Raw genomic sequence first — 21,517 nt, 5'->3', positions numbered from 1 at the left:
TTTCGACAAAATATCGCTCGTTGCACTTAGCACTGAACGCCACAGTACTTGTTCGTACTATGGGGGGCGAGTCGCCCGGAGAAGAGAACTTTCTTTATATGTTTAATGATTTCTCCGTAAGATGTTAATTCATTCAGGTTCCCTGTAAAAATTTCAATGCATCCGTGACTGTCTCCAAAGGTAGCTTCATCCGATAACCTTAACTGACACCTGATGGGGCTGCAGGGAAGATGACATTGATGGTTCAGCACTCCTTGTGGCTCTAACTCTTTTTTGCTCGCCATCTGCACCGTTATGGTGCGAAGATTGCCCTGAAATTTCCCAAACAAAGTTCATCCTGCGCGAGTTAAAGGACGAGACGTGAAGATGGAACAGGGTGTCTTTCACGGCGACAAACCGCGGTGACTGAAGGACTGAAGGCTATCAGCACTGTGTAAACCGTAAGAACGTGCAGCTCGTAAGATTACTACACAACAACATACGTTAAGGCGTTTTGTGTGACGTTATACTTGCCCTCTTTCTAGCTTGTAGGTAGCACGTTACAGTGCGATTCGCCTTGCTAAAAGACTCACGCAATAAACGATATGCGATAACCGGGAAGCAGGCTTCTGCGCACAGCTGGAACGTTACCAGCAAGAAGGAGGTGCTCCAAGCGGAAGCGTACCGCTCTTGGATTTCCATTTCCCGCTTTGTGTTTTGAGCTCCGCCACATTGATGGTAATGCTGTGGAGAAGCCCGCTTGCGGTGCAATGCTGAAGCATCTGAGGGGCGGGTGTGTCTGAGTCGGTGCCACGTCTCTCTGCCCCTGACAGCATGGAGCGCAACGGCCAGTCATCGGAGAAGCCGTGGCAGCGGTCCCTGAGCTTCCTTCGTCGGGGTAGCAGCCGGCGGCACCGGCCCCAGGCGGGGCCCCCGCCGCTGCCGCCCACCGCCCCGCCGCCGGCCACCGAGAAGGTGGGCGCCGGCCCTGCGGGCGCCGGCTTGCCTGCCGCCGTTGCACGCTGCATGCGCCGCACCTGCACGCCTCCCGGGGGGGCCTCAGCCGCGCCGCCGCCGACGCCCCCAGGGCAGCACCCGCCGCACTGTGCACGCGAGCGCGAACTGCCGCCGCGCGAGCCCCCGCGCCTGACGCTGCGGCGCCGCGCGCAGGGCGACCGGCCGCCGGCCCGCCTGAGGCCAGACTCCATCGCCCTGGGGCCGTCGCCGCAAGGGAGCCGCTGTGCGTCGCCGCTGCGCCGGTCACCGTCGCCGCGACGGTCGGCCGCGGGGTTCTCGGACGCTGTCAGCGACCTGGTCGACAAGGTCAAGTACGAGACAAGTCGCCGGGGCCGAGCCAGAGGTACGCCGTCCACCCTTTCAACGCTTAGGACGCCTTCGGGTCGCCGCTAGACATACAAACAGATGACTCTGTCGAGATCCCGTCTCTTCCAAGAAATAACTACGCTGGTTGTAAAACGCTTCGAGTCTTACGCGTCCTTGAAGTTAAGCCAAGAGTAAGAAACACACTTCAAACCACTAAAGTGTTACGCTGAAGCGCACCAAATGTGTGACACCTTTAGCTGAAAGCGCACTTGTGTGCGCGTGTGCTATCTTGCTCATGCGTTATTTTTTTTTTAAATATGCTGGGAAAAAGACCACAAATATTGACCGACATAGTGTGACCGAACTTTATCAAACAGTGCCGTTCACGAAGACACTTTCCTTAGCTTCATAAAATGTCTATGTACATGCCTTTGAGAACCAGTAGAATCAGTAGACGATGTCATTAAGTGAAATTAGCGGGAAGCACTTCAGGCAGCGCAGTTTACGACGCAGCTACTCCATGAATTAAAGTAGCTCTCATCGTGAAGTACGTGAAAGAAATACAAGAAATCAACGGCACATTTTATTCATCACCTGAATATAAAATACACCTGCAGTAATTGTAGCGATTTTCTACAAGGTCCTCAATGGGAAATTTACATGCAAAGTGGCAGTTCATGAACTCTTCATCAATGTATCTGTTCAAGAAAAAAATCGTACACGGTAGCTAGAAGTTCCTGCTTAGTTATCTTTATACGTAATTCCCATTACCCAATGATGCGTTGCTTACTCAGCATCGCCGGTGTTCCGTAAGTAACGGAGAGCAACATCTCAATGATCGAAAGCATGGTGTCTTTCCATGCTGCCACGGCCAAGCGAGTGCCATATCCAGACAGTCCATATTCAGATTTTACGAGCAGAAACTTTTTTTTTTTTTGCGCAGTGTTCAAGATATATGAAGATGCATCATATCTGCAGTTCATACGTGAGTGGTCCACTGTTGAGATATTTTAGGCAAAATTGAAGCAAAAGAACAATTTTCGATCAGTAGGGTAAGGCGGGGTAAAATGAGACAAAAGTTTGCAAACTGAGGTTAATGTTCAGCACAATGTGTTGGCAGGCTAGTTGGTGCGAATCCATAATTACTTTATGTCGTATTTCTTGTGTCCATCGTTTTGCGCTAAACAAAGTAATTATCAGGTTAATGTATCTGTTTTTAACAACTGTGTCAAAAATTCAATGAGTACATTCATTGGGCTTTTGCCTTCTTGATCTGAGAAAATAGTGGCACTGGAATAGTTTAAGTACTAAATAAAAATTATTTTGGAAAAAGTATGCAATGTCTCATTTTCCCCGTCTACCGGAGGAAAATAACAAAGGTCGAGGGGGCCCGTAAAATGAGACAACCTCAGAAAAATTCGTAGCTTCCAAACGAGGCACTTGTAGTAGGCCCCGTGGGCCACCAAGCCAGGCCCCCCTCGCTGCAACTTCTGCTTTATATCCACACAGAGCCTGTTCTTCCTGCAAACAAGAAGCTGACAGTTCGCTCTGGTACGAGTCGTGTGACTGGCAGCTTTTTCTTGACCTGCTTGCACGCTGCATAGATAGCAAGAAATGTTCTCACTCGAAAGCTGTTACAAGGACAGACAGGACGACGGCGCGCCGCTGGAAGGAGGTGCTCCTGGTGTCGTCTGTCCTTATCAGTGCTTTCAGCTGGAAACCTTTCTTGCTATGTGCAACCAACGAGCTCAGGAACAGGAAAACACTATCCTGAATGGATACTTTCGCCTTCGCTTTATTTGGCCTTCCTCTACGATTTCTACACTTTGGGCAAGAATGCATGCCGTCTGACAGCCTTTGCGAACCAGCTGGCCTTGCGAGTAGACGAGGATGAAAATTGAGCTTAGCTCTGTATTCTCTCCTTTGGATTTTATTTTTCTTGGCGCTGGAGAAATTTCGTTATATTTTTTATCACACTTAATATGATCGTCCTTGTTCACAGGGTTTATGCGAATGCCTTAGCAGATTATTTTTTGGCACACCGATAACATTCGGTGCAGCTCGAATGAAGTCATCCCACTGATGAAAGGCTCCAATGGCTCTTTGAATGTAATTTCCGGCTAATTAAGCATTCAATGTCTTTCTCTTGCACGTCCGGACCGTCCTAGACAAGAGCACGAAAATTGTTTGGAGCGGTAACAAACGAGGCGCTCCATGAAATTATTTTAAGGCTGCTTGGCACGTCTTGCCCCTTCCTTAGAATGTTATTCAAATAATTTTACTACAGCACATGTTCAGACACAACGTGCTAAAATTTCACGTAAGTGTAGCTAGTGAAGGCAACAAATGAAATAAAATAGAAACTTTCATTGACAGAGAACAGTACCAGTCCTGCAGTGTACACGCCCCAAAAAACAAGTGAACTGATTTCTGCGGGGTTCTTTTATTTATTTTTTATTTTTTTTTGTCAGGCCACCAACTGACAGGCAATTGATGCGCATATTATTTCCTCCAGTGTACCTCGCCCTATTATGACAATTTTCTAGTAGAGGAAAGTAGAGAAATAGTGTCACCTCTTCGCAAAATATGCCACTTTGACTGCACAGTTTGAAAATGGGGATCGTTAAGCTTAAAATGACGCGTCTTGCCCATGTCTCATTTTGCACCGCCTTACCTTGTGGAAACTGGATCATTGCATGGCAGCAGTCCGAGATCGCGCATGGGTCGCGAGAGAGGTCATAACGGAAATAAAATATATATATATATCCAGACTGCAGTGAATCTGTTCTTGACTCAGGTGCTGTTAACACAAGTTACGAGATCACGACTCGTGGGCACGTTTCGAGACTCCGACTTGATGTTCAGAACCCTGTGATACTCCTGAAATGCTCGGAGAATATTAGGGCTACCTGAAAAATTGAAAACGCCTGGGCGACGGTAACATTACTTTCCTCCAGACTGTTGCCCGTATACAAGAGCATATGCCAGGCTAAAATCTTGTATTTTGGGTGTTTGCTAGTGGGGTGTACTTAATTTACTTTTAGCTCAACTTTCATCAAATTGATTATAACTGTATACTCTGTGAAAGCGACTTTTATATATACAAAGAAGTATACAATCAAACAAATGTTTGATGATTTAGAAACTTCTTGTGAATAAATGTGTTCATGTGAGAGTGAAATGGAAATTATACCACGGAATAAGGGAAAGAAATTCAAGTTTCACGTAGAACATGGGGAAGATAAACGCGAAAATCTAGCAACATTGATCTGAAGCCATGAAAAAAAGAATCAAAGAAAAATCAGACGCCCGCTTCAGCTAGCACTCACTTTAAGATCACAAGCACGATTTTCAATATATTCTACTGCTGTATATGTCTCTCTCTTTATCCTTAAGTATTCTATATTCTCCAAGATTATATTCTGTGTACATTTTGTGGTTAGGTTTGTTTCGTCGAAAAAAAAAATAGCGACCATGGCATAGTTGTTAGAATGATCATTGGTGCAATCCCAGAAAGAGCTGCTCGTGTTTCTATCGTTCGTTCCTTTTTTTTTTTTTCTTAACGTTAAGTCGTGTCTGGGGGACTGAACTAAAGCGCGACAAACAAATGAACATGATCAGCCCATTGCCTATAGCCTGAGAAATGGTTTCCTGTATAAGTCTTCGGAGGCAATCAAAGAACTAATGCGGCCGTCCATCAAATGTGATTCGATGGCTGGTTGCGGAGACACTTTTGAAGATGTCGCTGTATTAAACTGCACGGAGCGCATTAAGTCCCCACGACGCTATTAACTTGCATTTCGTCGTGGCACTGACGGAACACTAAAGAGACAAACCGCGATAGGCTTGTGTTTCTATAGATTATGGTCTGTGAAAACAAAAGATACAGCCAACAAATGAGACTGCGGTCTAACAGCTTTGAAAAACCTTCTTGAGGAGAGGCATAGCTCGGCGCTATTAGCGGATCTACATACAGCTTACAGTCATTTCTAAAGGTGTTGTTCGTACGAGTGTTTTATTTTTATTGTCATTCTGCGCCGTGTGAGTTAAGGGGTAGCGCTATTCAGTTCACACCGTTATATTGAGAGATTCTTTGTTATGTTGGCGGAGTTATTTATACTGTTATGTATAAAAATGCATACTATACATACACTATGTTACGCGTATATGTCATATACGTATATGCACAGTACTTTAATGTATACGTTACGTGCGCAGTATTATCAGTGTATAGCGCCTATATGCATAAAACACTACGTCTTCATGAAAAAGGGAGCAGCCGGAGCCGCAGTCGTGCGCAAGCATCTCATCCCTATCATGCCAGTAAAAATTTTAAAAAAAGAACGTACCGCTTTTAGCGAGATCAGGGAGAGACCAAATTCTCCTTGCTCACATCATAGCGACGACCTCGAGTCTGGCTGCCTTGATGCCACGGGGTATATAGCATACGAGTGCCTATTCGCCAGTTGCCTGCTCCTAAATTCCCCGTTCTACGTGACGCCGGCGGCTGAGAGAATGTTGCGCATCCGCCACCATGTCCATGATCGGCGCTGGCTAACACTCCCAGGGCTAGGTATAGTACGCATACACAAACGAACGGGGAAGCGTAAGGGGAGACAGCAGTCAACGTGTCCCTATTGGTATAGAACAGCGCCCGCGTAATGCGGAAGATGCGGGTCCGGCTCCCACCGGCGGCAAAGTTGTGTTTTAGTCCACTTACATTTCCCTTTTCCTATTATCTCTCCATTTCGTTTAAAAGAACGCTTAACATTCCTCATGCTTTCCTGGGCTTCGCCGCCTGTTCGCGTCATGTAGTTGTAACAAACAAAAGACCGAGCCCCTCGGTTCCTCTTCTGGCTCAGAGGGCAGAATGTGCAACAATAGGCGGGCGACGATGCCACCCGCAAATGTCCGCGCCTGTCCATCACAGAGGATGTGTCAGCTTCGAAGACTGTACGCGGTTGACTTAAGACGCGCGCCCCCATCACAAGCAAAAAAAAAAAGGGGGGGGGGGGGCAGCTTGGTCATTGAATTTCGTTTTCTTTTCTCTCCGTGCTCAGCTTCCCATGCTCAGCTTCCCAAGGGTCGCACGCACAAACTGAAGCGTAGTGATGGTGAAATTGTTTTGTTCGCTTTTTCGCAGTTCTTGCTCGAAAAAAATATTGCAAATAGAAATTAGACTTCTGGTCCCGCTTCCCTCCGCTAATAACTTTTTTTTCTCTCTTGCGCGCAAATGCTTACTGACTTTCAGGGGTCAATGTAATCTAACACCCCAGAGATGCGTCGACAGTTGCCTTTGGCGTCCTTTCAACATCCGCTCCCTGTCAGCTGCATTGCTTTATGCGTACACTGAACCACATGGTTACAGAGAGGGGCGAGGAGGCGGGTGTGTTGGTTACACTAAGGCTGGAGGAAGTTTCCTTCCGCAAACGCCTTAACTCTCTCCAGGTGGATATCCGAAATATTTTGAGGCAGAAGAGCTGCCTTCGGCACGTGCGTGTTACGAGGAAATCTCCTCCCAAGGACTGACTGAACATTTAATGCCACGCGACGTCCGCGATCCGACGAGAGCCACCGCATTCAGCACACACTCTCTGTGCCTTCCCGAGTGGCGTGCACTGTCGACGACTAACCCGCCTTGTCTCCGTGTCGCAGCGCGACTCCACGGCGACGAGTTCCTGCGGGACTCGCCCCTGCGCGGCCGCCGCGGGTCGGCGGAGTACCGCAGCAGCACGTGGCTGGGCCAGCGGTCGCGCAGCCCTTCGCCCAGCCGCGCGGGCGCCGGGGCCGAGCGCCACTACGGTGGCGCGCGGTCCGCGAGTCCCGCGGCCTCGGCGCAGAGCCTGCCGGCCCAGCGGCGCCGGCTGCCGCCAACGCCGGCCAAACCGTCGCGGCTACGGCTCGACGCACGATCCATGGAGGCCGGCATCAACTTCCCCAGCGTGTCGCAGTCGCCCACGCTGCCGGGCGCCCGCTCGCCGGCCGCCATCAACTTCCCCAAAGTGAACGCCTCGCCAACCCACTGCCCCCGACAGCTGCCCTCGCCGCTGCTGCCCAACGGCTACAAGCCGCGCCGCACGCCGCGCCGCCGGCGCAGTGGCGACATCGACGACGACGACTGGTGCTAGCCGCCGCCGCCCGTTGCCGCCGCCGCGCACCTCCCGATGCAACAAAAATATCGCCGCCGAGATATAAGAAAATAAGAAAAAAAAAGAAAAAAAGTTTTATTACCTGAACGAAAACGAAAAAAAATCTACTGCGCAAATAAACTAAACAAGTTACATATAACGCACTGGCTCGTGTCTCAATCATCTGGCGGTAGTGTGCGAGTACACGGCGTGTGCTTACTTGACCGCTTCGGATCAGGAGCGAAGGTTCGCTACGGCTGTACCTCCTCAGCGATTAGCGCTGCGGCGTTAATGCGGCGCCCGCGCTTCAACCCTCACTCCATCAGAACAGTCTGGACCCCAGGCCACACATGTCTTCCCGGCAACGAGGCGGCGAATGCCGCTGCCCGCGCTTCTTTCCTCCGGGCCGCTGCCCCTTCATGCCCTGTGTCGGATCCTGGCAACTCGAGCCTCACGCGCTACAGCGATATTCTGGATTATTATCGCACTTCGCACCGACTCTACCCTAACCCTGCACGCGGTTTGGCGAAAGCGGACGAACGACTACTACGCCGCCTTCAGACCAATACTTTCCTTAGTCCGGCGGTCGCCCGCCACTTCATGCCGGAAATCTCAGGCACGTGCCCGACTTGTCAGGTCCTCGCCGATACCTTTCACGTTGTGGCTTCGTGCCCCGCCACTCCACTTTCCTTTTCATCCCCTTTCCCCATCCCTACTAGAGAGGCTTGGGAGGAGTACCTGCTCGGCTGCTCTACCTTGGAAGCTCAACGTTCCTTGGTGGCACGCGCCCGGGCAGCGGCCATCTCCAATGGCGTCCCGGAATAGGGGCTGCCACTCAGGCGCACAGCAAGCAACTCTCTTACTAACTTCTTGAATAAAATGTTTCTACCACCACCACCTCTGCCTGCCGGTGAGTACGAGTTATGAATCGGCGTTCTTCCCAGCGAGGTCTCCAGACGGCGTTTCACGTTTCCGTTATACGACGCCTGACATTTGGCTGCCACAGCAGTGCGCTTTGTAACTATATGCTCGCTTATTTACGTGTAGTTCAACGACGAGATTAATGAGGCGAATACGTATCACTTTATGCTGCTGCGTCTCTCGTGCTAATGCACTCATTTATTGTCAAGGGCCACTGACACATCCGCTCAGGCGCCTCGATCCAAGCACGAGAGGCGGCGGCCTGCACAGTTGGTTCTTTATTCTATGTCTCGCTCCTGCGGCCGCCTACATGAGCCACGCACGCAGAAGCTTCTCTCGTTGTGTGGCAATTGCTTTTGTTCGCCACTGTCTTCATCGGGTACCCGGCGGTATAATTCGTGTCGCTCTCATCTCGAGTATCACGCCAAGCAATCCACCAGGCAAAGCTCTTCAGATGCCATTAAAGTCTCTCCAGTGAAGACAGCCACCGTTCAGTGCAAAAGTAGTGCATGAAGCTTTCGGGAACCTAAACCTACTACTGAGCTGGACTTTGTGTTGTTTTCTTTTCATTGCATAACGTTGCTACACGGTATGCTTATTCGCCAATTTCAGCGCGGTGCTAAACTGTAGTGACGCCAGAGTAACCTTTAATAAATTGGTAACTAAACTTAGTTTTCTTCAGTTGGAGCAGTAACACCGGAAATAAAATTACTCACGTCCGAAAAAAACAACACAGCACGTAGCAATGCGGGCGTTATGTCTTGTGCATTGCGCGAAAAATCAAAAACCGACATAACACGCACGTTCATGAAGCTGTGGAAAAGGGAAGGTCGACGTTGCGCGCTCTGAAAGCAAAATTATTCTTCAGTTGTGAAAAAATGTAGCAACGCGGCAAGTCTTTCGTTATTACCGTGCATAAATTTGCAGTGTTGACGACCATATGTTGGTGCTTCTTCCAAGTCGATTAATCCCGGCCACGGCGGCCGCATATCGATGGGGGCGAAATGCGAAAACACCCGTGTACTTAGATTTAGGGGCACGTTAAAGAATCCCAGGTGGCCGAAATTTCCGGAGTCCTCCACTACAGCGTGCCTCATAATCAGAAAGTGGTTTTGGCACGTAAAACCCCATAATTTAATTTTTTCCAAGTCAATTCTTATATTTTTGCAAGCGTTGTGGTTGCAATGGGGGTGCTGTTACTTCTGAAGTATCAGATTAGATGATTTCGTGAAGACAAAGCAACCTTTAAGGTTATCCGCTTCTGTTGAATCTGAGTAATCAGATCCGACTTCGCTGTAACAAGAAAAAAAAAGGCCAACCACACTGTAGTAGCTTTAAAAACAGCTTGCTTCGTCAGGCACAAAGCTAACGTTGCTCGCTGACATTGGCTGCTTCAATTTACCTTTGTTTTTTTTTTCATTAATCCCAGGGCGTATTTCGAGTCCGGTGCAATGCGCTTATGTGCACGCCGCGTGGTAGTCATATGAAAATTCACCAGCAGTGAGTATCAAGGCACTGTTACGACTTGGGGTCCGAAGATGTGGAATGTACAAGAGGTGAAGTCAGGTTCAAGAGGGGTTCAAGAAATCAGGTTCAATCAGGTTCAAGACCGCTCGTCCTGTCCACTCCTTCGTGTTACGTCTCGTCTGAAGCCGCGGTTCTTTCCCTCTTTAAACATGTGGGAATGTACTTTACTCGTGGAGGAGTAAGGGAGCGTGGGCTGGGCCCGATATCCAAGACGTTTTACAAATGCGCTTATATTTACATATTTACAAGAAAATTCAAAGTTGTACAGAAAAAGCTCGTGAAGAAGTTGTAGCATCTGCTCACTCCCGCTGTCCGTTGCTCTTTTTATTCCCTGCGTGCTCTGTTGTTCAGTCACTTCCCCTAATCCGACGTCAGGAGACCGATGACATCAGGTTCCACCAATCCGGAGGTCTGTTGCCCGTTCCCTCCGAAGGGAGCTTTGTTGGAAACACACGCACATCACCATGGGCACAAGCAGGGGAAGGGGGATCGTACACCGACTCCGATCGTACACTAACTCCGTCCCCGGCGTGGCCGTGCTAATTTGGGCGGCTGACAGGTGACGGACCGTGTCCTTGCACTATTTGCCCAAATTTCTCCTGACCAAGGTACTCCCGTGCTGGCCATCCGTTTTGAGAACCATTTTGACGAGGCCGTCGGTCCGTTACTCATAATCGCACTAGCCGTGACCGGGGGTTGTCGCGGGGTGAACGGCCGACCACTACAGCACCAAGTGCGGAGGCGCTTCGCTTCAAGCTATAGGTTGTGTGACATAAGTAGCCGCCAGCGTAAAGGACTGGAAACTCCCAAATTCTGTCTGCATTTATTTTTCGGAATTCTGCTTAAGTGATCACTCATGGTGAATAACAGCTCAAAACTTGTCAACGCGCAATAGTTGAAATACGCGCACTGCCGCTTCGATAGCGAGACATCGGCGTTTTTCAAGACCACGTAATCACAGCAGGCAGACTGCAGGTCAATCATGAAGTTAGGCTTGGTTGCTGGCTTCCGGAAACTGAAGTTACTGAGTAGAAAAGAAGTTGTGAAGACTATTGCGGAATTTGACATTGTGCCACGCGATTCCGCTTCCGTTTTTCAAAGCGGAAAAAGAAAAGAAGAAACGGCAGATGACATTTAAGTCCTTGAACCAACTGCGGCAGCGTGGAACGCTCTCAAAGCGAGCACATTTACTCAACAGGTGTCAAGGTGATCGCCCTCGATAAATACGGTGACAGGGATAGAAAAAAAGAGAAGCCGCCAAGCGCACAGAGGACTTGTCAATTAACCTTACCACGATCACTGTACTCTCAAAATCTGCTGGGTCATTGTCGTAGAGGAAATGCTTGCAAGCAAGTATTTTTGTTACAGCGCACGTTATCTAGTCGCGCTGCCTTTGCACTTCACCTTTCTCTACTGCAAAAGTTACGCATCGCATTCGTTCCGTCTGTATGCTATGTATGAATCGCCGCCGTTGTCATTTCGTCTGTATTTTAAAAAAAACTACGCTTTCTTTCTTTTGTCTAACTTGTTATTTCACTCTCACTCTCTCTCTCTCTCTCTCTCTCTCTGCTATGCGCATTCTGCGCATTCAAGGCGCAGCTCGCTAAAACGTTGGCATGAAAGGCGTTCATTGAAAAGCGGCACATACGAAGAGCATTTATGGTGCAGCCTGCAAATGCAGCGGGTTGCTGTCCTATAGGAACCCTTGTGACGTGGGTTCAATTCCACGCAGCATCAGCGGAACTGAAGAGATCTTTTTTGCTATTTTAGAATGGCACATTTCCAGTGGAACATACCCAGTTACCGAAGTTGGCGTCACAGACGTTCATTGGGGAGAGGCGCACACCTGCTCGCACATACCCATTCACCGAAGTTTGCATCAAAGAGGTTCATTAAGACCGAATGGTTAACACTGAGACTGAGTGGTTCATACCATAGCGAGAGAGAGAGAGAGAGAGATAAGGAATGCAGAAATGTTAACCAGTCAGGACTCCGGTTGTCTACCCTACGCTGTGGGCAGAAGCGGCATTGCGGAGAGAATTGTGTAGGGGCTGTGAGGTGATTTCTGGTTGGGTGGGGGAATGTATTAACCTGTAGAGCTCGGAGGACTCGCTCCTGCTCTCTAGGTAGTGACTTGTGTGGGGGTGCACCAATAAAGAGGACCCTGTATAGCTGCAGCATAGAATGTATTGACACTCCCCAGGTATTTCCTGCCAGGAACCTAAACATATGGCGAATTCCCGTGAGGCGTTTTCTCACATAATTCACATGAGGGGTCCAGGAGAGATTTTTGTCAATAAGCTGTACGAGATCAGTTGTCCGTCGACAAAATCACGTGTGGGGTCATTGGTTTCCTGGTAAATGCCACCACTGCACGCTCTTCACATGATACTTGAAATCCTTATTCTCGTAGGTAGGGTGGTGTGAAAGTGCCTGCCTTCTAAAGCCGCGCGCGAAGCTTAAGTCGCGTCACACCCGACGTCCAAATACATATGTCGTCGGCAAAGATGGAGAACCTAACGGTGCATGTAAGGATGTTGGCGAGACCAGTGAGTGTTAGATTGAAGAGGGTTGGGCTCAGTACTCAGACATGAGGGACCCCAGGGTTACTGTAATGCTGGGAGGTTGCGCCATCTTCGGTAAGTATGAAAAAGAATCTCTTTTGTAGGTAGCTACTAATCCAGAAATAGATCTTGCCGCCAAGGCCTACTACATCTAACGCGCTGAAAATCGCTTCGGGTGCTACGCTATCGTATACTCGTTTACCATCCAGAAACAGGGCATCAGATAATTGTTTGCGGGACTTCAGGGCCTCGCCGTACGTCACCAAGTCGATAACGTTGTCTTTGGAAGAATGGCCAGGCCTGAAACCAGCCATTGCGTCTGGATATACCTTTTAATATTCGAGGTACCATTCTAATCCTGCTAGAACCATCTTCTCCGTTAGTTTTCCGATGCAGCTGGCAAGCGCTACCGGTTGGTATGATGCAATGTGTACAGGCGACTTGCTAGATTTGAGCAGCGGAATTAGGCGACTGGTCTTCCATTCCTGGGGAACTGTACCTATCTGCCAGGAGCTGTTGAACAATAGCAGGAGCACTTTCCGAGCCTCTTCGCAAAGATTACATAGGGCACGGTAGGTTATACCGTCGGGTCCTGGCGGTGGTGAATGCTTGCACAAGGCAAGTGCAGCTTCGAGTTCGTGCATAGTGAAAGGACGGTCCATGCGGGGATCGCAGTTTCGCCAGCAATCCTCCTGCAGAAATCGTCAGCAACGTCAATCTCTCGGCATTGTTGATGAAACGGCCAAAGACTTGAAATGGCGGCGCAGCTGAGGGGTTCCACGGAGACCACGAACAGTTCTCCATGTGTGAGACAAAGGTTTCCTTGGATCCAAAAACTCGCAAAATTACAACCATTTTTGAGATGCGAGTTTGTCCGTGCGACGCTGAATTTTCTTTTGAGTTCTTCTGGCCGTCGTTTACATATGACGTGATCTTACGTATGTCCATCATCGAGTGCCGCCTGACCATGAAAACCAGTACGTGTGTCTGACACTGAAGAAATGCAAGATCACTTTCACAGTAGTTGAAGCCTACATATTGCCCTCAAGTCAGCTGGACTGCGAGCGGTTACGGCGAATCACTGCAGCAACTCCGCAGCCTTGGGCGACGATTGAAGATTTTAATGCCCACCACTATCTCTGGGGAAGCTCTGGGATAAACTGGAGGGGCAGAAGATTAGTGGCATGTACCTCTGAACAAGAACTGCGTTTGTTAAATGATGGAAGCCGTACCTTTCTGCGTGGAACTGCCTACAGTAGCTGCCTGGACCTCACCTTTGTTTCACACTCCTTCACCAGAAAGGTGAGGTGGTTTTCGGATAGTGAAACGCGGGGAAGTGACCACCTCCCCACTTATGATTGAAGGGCTAACGGGCTCCAAATTGGCCTGCGTCACCCAATGTATCGACTGGCCGATATTCAAACCAATTGTCGAAGATGGCTGTCATGATGCCTTGTCGTCTAGCCTAGAGGACACTCTAAAGGGTGCCCTAGAGGCGACCACGCGTTCGCTTTCGAGAACGTCTACAAGCTCCGAATACGACATTGAGCTGGAGAAGCTTCGTGCAGTTCGTCGCCGCGCAAAGCGAAGATACAGGCGTACGAAGTCTGTACATGACTTGACGTTGGCCAGAAGAACTCATACTGCATAGTTTCATACAATGAGTGCTAGAGGGAACTGTGGCACTAGTCTCTACGGGAGCTGCAATCGGGGTGTTTCAGCCAGCATAGTATTTATTTATTTATTTATTTATTTATTTATTTATTTATTTATTTATTTATTTATTTATTTATTTTTATGAAAGTGCCCAAGAACAGCTCTTCGCCTTAATATTGGTGCACTTGTGTTACACAAAGAACGTAAAACCAAAAAACAAAACAGAATATCTCAAACAGCAGTGGTACCAGTGCAACAAAAAATTTCATTATTTAGAGACAGAAGTCAGATAATGAGCAAATAGTAGAAGTCAATATATCAAGATCATCACGCAAGCTATTTTGCTGTGTTACAAGACGTGTTACAGCGTTAAAAGTGCAAGAGGAATTCACGTAGAAAATGCTAAGATTACGCAGGTTAGGGCGAGGCGCGCAGAACGTTACAGCCGACAGTAACCGCGGACAGGAGAAGACGTTGTGACTGCTCCTGTCAATTATGGGAAGTACATGGATGTGCCAGAACTTCGTCCTTCTGGCTTCAAACGGCTTCGTGACTTTGTAAGCTCATGATATTCAAGAAAGTACTGCGCAATAAATAATTAGATAAGCATTATTAAAATTGCCCGGCGGCAGGATTCAAACACAGGACCTCTAGCACAGAAACCCGACATTGAAACAAGTGAAGCCTCCACTGACAAGAGCCACAGAATGCCCTCACGAATTCCTCGCGGGCAAGTCAGCGCGTTGAGACACTTTGTGCGTTTCGATTTGGCCACCTCGACACGCTAAACCACTGCAATTAGTGGTGATTTGTGTGTGTTCCCAGAGACATAGAAAAGCATTGATTGCTCTCAAATTTTGGAGAATGAAGACAGACATAAATGAAGTCGCAATAACGTCTGAAGCCACAAGCACAAAGATCGGACAAATCCATGTATACTTCCCGTCATTTCCATAGTGATAGAACGATCGCAGCGCCAGAATTCGCTCTAGTAATTATTGTAGGAAACTCTGTTATTTGAAGTAAACCGATTCTATTTGGCGCGTAGTCCTCGAACATTTTGGTAGAAGATGTATACGTCTGCTTTGTCACTGATACGTCACTGTCTTTATGTCCCGACATTCACCGCCTCCTTTTCTTGCTGCTCCTCGCACAAGGTCATGATGTCGTGCCAACAAGATGCCAACCCTGCCAACAAGATCGCCCTGCACTATGCCTGATCCCGCCACCTCGTTGCCTGCACCACCGGCTGCCACTGTCATCTGCGCCGGCGTCCCTCGTCAACGCGACCCACCCATTTTCAGTGGGACCGCCGAACACGACGTGGAAGACTGGCTGTCATCTTACGAACGTGTAAGTGCCCATGACAAATGGGATGACCAATCTAAGCTGACCCACGTGCCTTTCTACCTCGCCGACGTAGCCAGACTTTGGTTCTTCAACCACGAATCAGATTTTACAAGCTGATCTGCGTTTAAGACTCTTTTTGCCGAAGTGTTTGATCGCCCAGCTGTGCGTAAGCTACGCGCTGAACATTGTCTATGCCAGCGCGCACAGCAGCCATGGAGAGACATTCCCCAGCAACATCGTGGATGTTCTCGATTTGTGCAAGTGGGTAAATCCAAGCATGTCAGAGGATGACAAGTTCAAGCATATCCTCAAGGGCATCGAGGACAGCGCATTCCAGATGTTGCTGGCCAAAAGCCCAACTAGCGTATCCGTCCTCATTAACCTCTGCCAGAGCTTGACGAGCTGCGCCGCCAACGTTCCATCGTCCGCCAGAACATTCAGCACGCCGATTCCGTCTCGAGCATCGCGGTTTCTACCGACATGAACAATTCGACCCTCTCGCAGCATATCAAAGATTTTATTCATCGTGAAGAGGTGGCCAGGCAGCTCTCGCTGCTGCCTCACAGCGACGCACCTACGGCAGCTTTGCCTCCAACGCTGCAGCAAGCCATCCGGACTCAGATATCTGAAGCGCTTCCTGCAGCTTCTACATCCCCCCCCCACCCCATCCTATGAGTGTGCCGCTGTCCCATACCGACTTTGCCACTCACCCTACGTCGCTGCCGCTCAGTTATGCAGCCGTGGTTGCACGGTCACCTGCGCCGACAGCTTTCTTTTCATCGCCCATGCACCGGGCTTCATTTCCAGTTGCCCGACCGTCACCACAGTTTTTTCGTCCCACCGAGACGTGGCGCGCTCAAGACAACAGGCCTATCTCCTTCGCCTGCGGCGTTGCTGGCCATGTGGCGCGCTTCTGTCGCCGCCGCGCCCCAACTACGCGCACCACCTTTGACACGCCCAGCTACGCACCACAATACGCCGCCACGCCTCCATTTTCACCGCGTCGCCTTGACAGTGATCGCCGGTCGGAAACTCGACGTTCCCCTTCCCCCCGTCGGCATTCGATTTCGTCCCTGCGTCGTCGAGCTCCCACTGAAGAGGGAAACTGACTGGTGCAGTTCCTGAGGCAAGAACGTCGACGTTCTCAAGACCTCAATCTTCGCCGCAAAATGTTATTACCGTTTTGTAGAGGAAGTACCTGCAGTGGCACTAATCGATACTGGAGCAGCCGTTTCCGTCATTCACGAGAACCTTTGTCGCAAGCTACGAAAAGTGACTACAGCTCCCTCTGGCCTGGTGCTCGCCACTGCCAGCGCGCAGTGTATTCACCCTTCAGTTGTATGCACGGCACGTGTCATCATCAACGACGTTCTGTACATAATCGAGTGTTTCGTGCTACCATCGTGCTCTCACGACCTCATCCTTGGTTGGGATTTCCTGTCACGTCATCATGCTGTCGTTGACTGTTCGCGTGCAGAACTGTCGCTTTTACCACTATGCGAATCACTACTGACCAGCTCTCATCACTTTGCCGACAAACTCACTGTTGATGCCGACACAACCATACGCCCTGAGTCGTCGACGGCTGTTGTCCTGTCGCCTGGTGCCGCATCTGACGCCACTGTAGTGTTCACGCCGTCCGATGTGTTTGCTCAGCGCAAGGGCACTATTCTTCCGTTTGCCGTGCTCACTATAACATCTGGGTCAACTGTGATGCTGGTCACCAACTACTACCAGTACCCGATCAGCCTACTGCGTGGAGAGGCCGTAGGATACTTCCGGGCGGTCAACTACGTTGACGATCTCGATGTTCCTACCGACTCCCTCCTTTACGTTGACGCCATCGCTTCGGTCTCAGACTCATCACCTTCAGTGGATTTTGACAACGCCATCGACCTTGCTCTTCCCCCATCTCATCGCCGCCAACTTCTCGCTCTCCTTCACAAGTTTCACTCTTATTTCGACTGTCATCAGACGTCATTGAGCCGTGCCACCGGTGTTTCTCACACCATCGACACCGGTTCCCACCTCCCCTTGCGACAGCGCCCGTATCGTGTCTCCGCCGAAGAGCGCCGAATCATCACAAAGCAAGTGGACGACATGCTATAACATAGAGTCATCCGTCCCTCTCAAAGTCCTTGGTCTTCACCTGTCGTATTGGTAACAAAGAAAGATGGCTCCATTCGCTTTTGTGTCGACTACAGACGCCTAAACAAGATAACGTGAAAATACCTTTATCCACTACCTCGGATCGATGACGCTGTAGACTGTTTACAAGGCGCAGAATATTTCAGTTCCTTGGATCTACGCTCCGGGTACTCGCAAGTTCCAATGGCCGAACCTAGCTAACCGTCCGAAAACCGCATTCGTTATACCCGATGGCCTCTACGAGTTTAACGCAATTCCCTTCGGTTGTGCAACACGCCTGCTACTTTTGAGCGTATGATCGGCACCATCCTTCGCGGCCACAAATGGAAGACCTGTTTATGTTACCTCGATGACATCGTCGTCTTCTCAACCAACTTTCCGACACACCTCGCTCGCCTGCATGACATTTTGACCTGTCTCGCATATGCCGGCCTACAGCTTAACCTCAAAAAGTGCCGTTTTGCTGCAAGCAAGCTAACCATCTTGGGTCACGTTATCTCAAAAGACGGCGTCCTCCCGGACCCAGACAAACTCCGCGCCGTTGCAGACTTCCCAACGCCTACGTCTATCAAAACCCTCAGAAGCTTTATTGTCTTATGTTCCTATTTTCGTCGCTTCGTACGCAATTTCGCATCCATCATGGCGCCCTTGACAAGTTTACTTTCCGCCAGTAACGGCATAGCAGCGTGGTCACCTGAATGTGATGCAGCATTTCAGCAGTTGCGCCACTTGTTGACATCAACACCAATTCTTCGCCACTACGACCGTGATGCTCCCACGGAAGTTCATACTGACGCCAGCGGAGTTGGCCTTGGTGTGGTCTTAGCGCAACGGAAAGCTGGCTATGATGAATACGTCATCGCTTATGCGAGCCGTACTCTAAAGAAAGCAGAATTACTCCTTCACAGAAAAGGAGTGCCTAGCGATCATCTGGGCACTAAGCAAGTTTCGCCAATACCTTTGTGGCCGTTCTTTCGCTGTAGTTACTGGCCACCATGCCCTTTGTTGGCTTTCTTCCTTGAAAGACCCGTCCGGACGCTTGGGACGTTGGGCGCTTCGCTTGCAAGAGTACGACATCCGCGTCATGTACCGCTCCGGTCGCAAGCACTCCGACGCTGATGCGCGCTCTCGCTCCCCACTGACGCCTGATTTGGCGTCTTTGTCAGCTTCCTCGTCCACCCTGTCACCGTTAACCATTACTGGCATGCTCACAGACGAGAGTTTCTTCTCCCGCCAGGGTATCGCCGGTCAGCTGTACCTCCCACCGCTCAAATGACGTGCTAGGCGTCTTTAAGTGCTGAGGTTTGCCCCCGCACCCCCATGAGATGTGAAAGAGTGCAGGGCGTGTGTCGCCGCACCAGGGGCAGATGCCGCGATATGTATGTGGGAGCATTTTACTGTATCTGTGTGGGTTTGGAAATGTGTTGGTCTGAATAAGTCCGAGAGCTACTGCATCTCCAGTGCTGAGCTTTCTGTGAGGCGGAGGATAAATCCTGCGGTTGAGTCGCTGGATGTCGAGTCGGTCGCAGTAATCGGACGGCAGGGGCATGAAGGTAAAGGGTGGGGATTGATGAGACGGTTGGTCTTGCCCCGCTCGGTTGATTAGCGCTCGAGCTAGGGCGCTCGCCCTTTCGTTACCCTCCAGACCCGCGTGGCCCGACGTCCACATGATTTGATGGTATCCTTGCAGCCTCGGGCCTAGAATCTGAGCCGCCAGCAGCGGTGTTCGTCCGTTGGTAAAGCTGCGGCAGGCCTGTTGCGAGTCGGTAATGACATGGACTTCCCTGCCTACCCTGTCTTCTTGCTTTATTACCAGCGCCGCGGCTATGGTCTCAGCCGCAGCTGGGGTCTCTTCCCTTACTTGTAATGTTACTTGACTACCTTGCCACTCCATCTGATGTCCCTTCGACACGAGCACTGCGTCGCCAAGCAACCCACTTTTCCGTGCGGGACAACATTCTATATCGCCGCCAATACATGCCCGGCGGTCGGAAATGGTTCCTTGCTATACTTCTTCATATGTGCTCTGACATCTGCGCGTCATTTCACGCTGATCCTCTCAGCGCTCATGCCGGCGTCCTCAAAACTTACACAAGGTTGCGTCAGCGCTATTATTGGCGAGGCATGTACAACTTTGTGCAAAAGTACATTCAGTCTTGTACTACATGCCAACAAGGCAGGACACCTACCCAGCGTTTCACAGGACCGTTGCAGCCGCTACCATGCCCGTCTCGTCCGTTCGACCGCGTCGGCATCAACCTTTACGGCCCGCTTCCATGCAGTGGGTGTGGAAATCGGTGGAATATTATCGGCGTAGATCACTTTACTCTCTACGCTGAGACTGCAACTCTGCCAGCAGCGACCGCCCGTGATGTTGGTTTTTTCATCCTTCGCAATTTTGTTCTTCACCACGGTGCTCCCCGAGAACTACTGAGTGATAAGGAGTGTGTTTTCCTGTCGGAGGGCATCCAAGCTCTCCTCGCTGAGTGCAGGATAACTCACCCCAAATCGACCGCGTACCATCCGCAAGCCAACGGTCTGACCGAGCGGTTCAATCGCACGCTTGGCGACATGTTGCGGATGTATATTTCATCCGACCACTCCAACTGGGACACCGTGCTCCCGTTTGTTAAGTTCGCATAAAACACCGCGACGCAGACGACCACCGGCTTTTCCCCCTTTTTCCTTGCGTATGGCCGTGAGCCCTCATGCCCATTGGACACCATACTGCCGTACCAACCTGACGTTACAAAGTATACTCCGCTTTGCGAAGTCGCCAAATATGCTGAAGATTGCCGTCAGCTGGCACGTGCCCTGACTAGTGAGACTCGAGAACCTCAAAAGAGAAGACATGACCGTACTCATCAATCACCGCACGACTTTGCTCCTGGTTCGCTTGTGTGGCTTTATAGATACCTGCCGACATTCCTGGCCTTTCTTCCAAACGCCTGCCGCGTTATCACGGTCCATACCGTATCATCGAGGCCACTTCACCGGTCAACTACATCATCGAGCCGCTCACAGTGTCACCAGACCTGCGTCGTTGTGGGCGAGAGACAGTACATGTCAACCGCCTGAAACGGTATTACGACCCGCTCGTCATCTCCGTGCCCTGAGCCGACAGGATGGCTACGCTTCGCTCCCGGGGCATTGTAATGAAGCAGACGCACCCCTCTGTATGTGTCGACTGAAGAGGAAGACGAAGGACCGTGCCGTGATCGCGAGCGAGCCCCGTGCTACGGACAGCCCTTGCAGTGCCTTGAGATACCTAGCGTTTCACAACGTTGTGAACGACAATAAACCTCGTCGCAATAGCTATAGGGCCTCCACTTTTAATAAAGCTTTCTGACTGACTGGACACGTCATCCAGAATTTCAATACATGTCTATGACATAGCAAGAATACGCTGTTCTAAAGCTCTATGTTTAGGTGACCTATGACACATTCACGCGGGAGGTGCTCTTCGGAGCTTGCTAGAATGTACAGCAAGGAACGTCCCCCGCACATCTTTACGCCGCCGCCAAGCTGCGGATCGGATTTGGATTTGCATTCTCCACGGTCTGTGTATCCGTTTGAAGAGTTGCTCCGCTCTCTTTTCTGCTAGAGAAGTACTTTTACAAGATTTCAAACAGGGCAGCACTAGGAAGACTTTATGCAATAATTGAAGCTTTCTATTGATGAATCTCCCGCACTAAAGATAGCGTCAAACCATACACCCGCACATAACGTTATAGAATAAACTCAAACTATATGCCTGGCGAAATAGAGACACCTACGAAGAAATTTTCGCAACATATTTTCTAAATCGGCCGTTAAATGGCCGTTAAATACGGTAAAATGTGAGAAGTGCGAGTACGTTATTATTTTAATTAAGCTTGATTTCATCTATTCCTCAAGCAAGTGCATGCACATTCGACTGTC

General features: G+C 49.9%; 1 protein-coding gene and 1 long non-coding RNA gene across 8 annotated transcripts in view; one reads left to right on the top strand and one right to left on the bottom strand.

The window, feature by feature from the left end:
• The window catches only part of cac (calcium voltage-gated channel subunit cacophony), a 564,571-nt gene extending 556,981 nt beyond the window's left edge, over positions 1-7,590 (top strand). For 4 of the 5 annotated variants that reach the window (XM_075670414.1, XM_075670406.1, XM_075670403.1 and 1 more), the window contains 2 exons: positions 813-1,339; positions 6,958-7,590. In XM_075670414.1, coding sequence (XP_075526529.1) covers positions 813-1,339; positions 6,958-7,430 — 1,000 coding nt within the window. In that variant the 3' untranslated portion in view covers positions 7,431-7,590. The remainder of the gene's footprint in view (positions 1-812; positions 1,340-6,957) is intronic. The other variant, XM_075670418.1, reaches the window with a different exon arrangement.
• LOC142558321 (uncharacterized) overlaps positions 1-21,517 on the bottom strand; it is a 121,661-nt gene that overhangs the window by 74,156 nt on the left and 25,988 nt on the right. The window lies entirely within an intron of this gene.

The sequence above is a fragment of the Dermacentor variabilis genome, chromosome 1, assembly GCF_050947875.1.
Source record: "Dermacentor variabilis isolate Ectoservices chromosome 1, ASM5094787v1, whole genome shotgun sequence".
Lineage (NCBI taxonomy): Eukaryota > Metazoa > Arthropoda > Arachnida > Ixodida > Ixodidae > Dermacentor > Dermacentor variabilis.
Note: the sequence above shows the minus strand (reverse complement) of the source record. Positions and strands in the feature narration are given on the sequence as shown.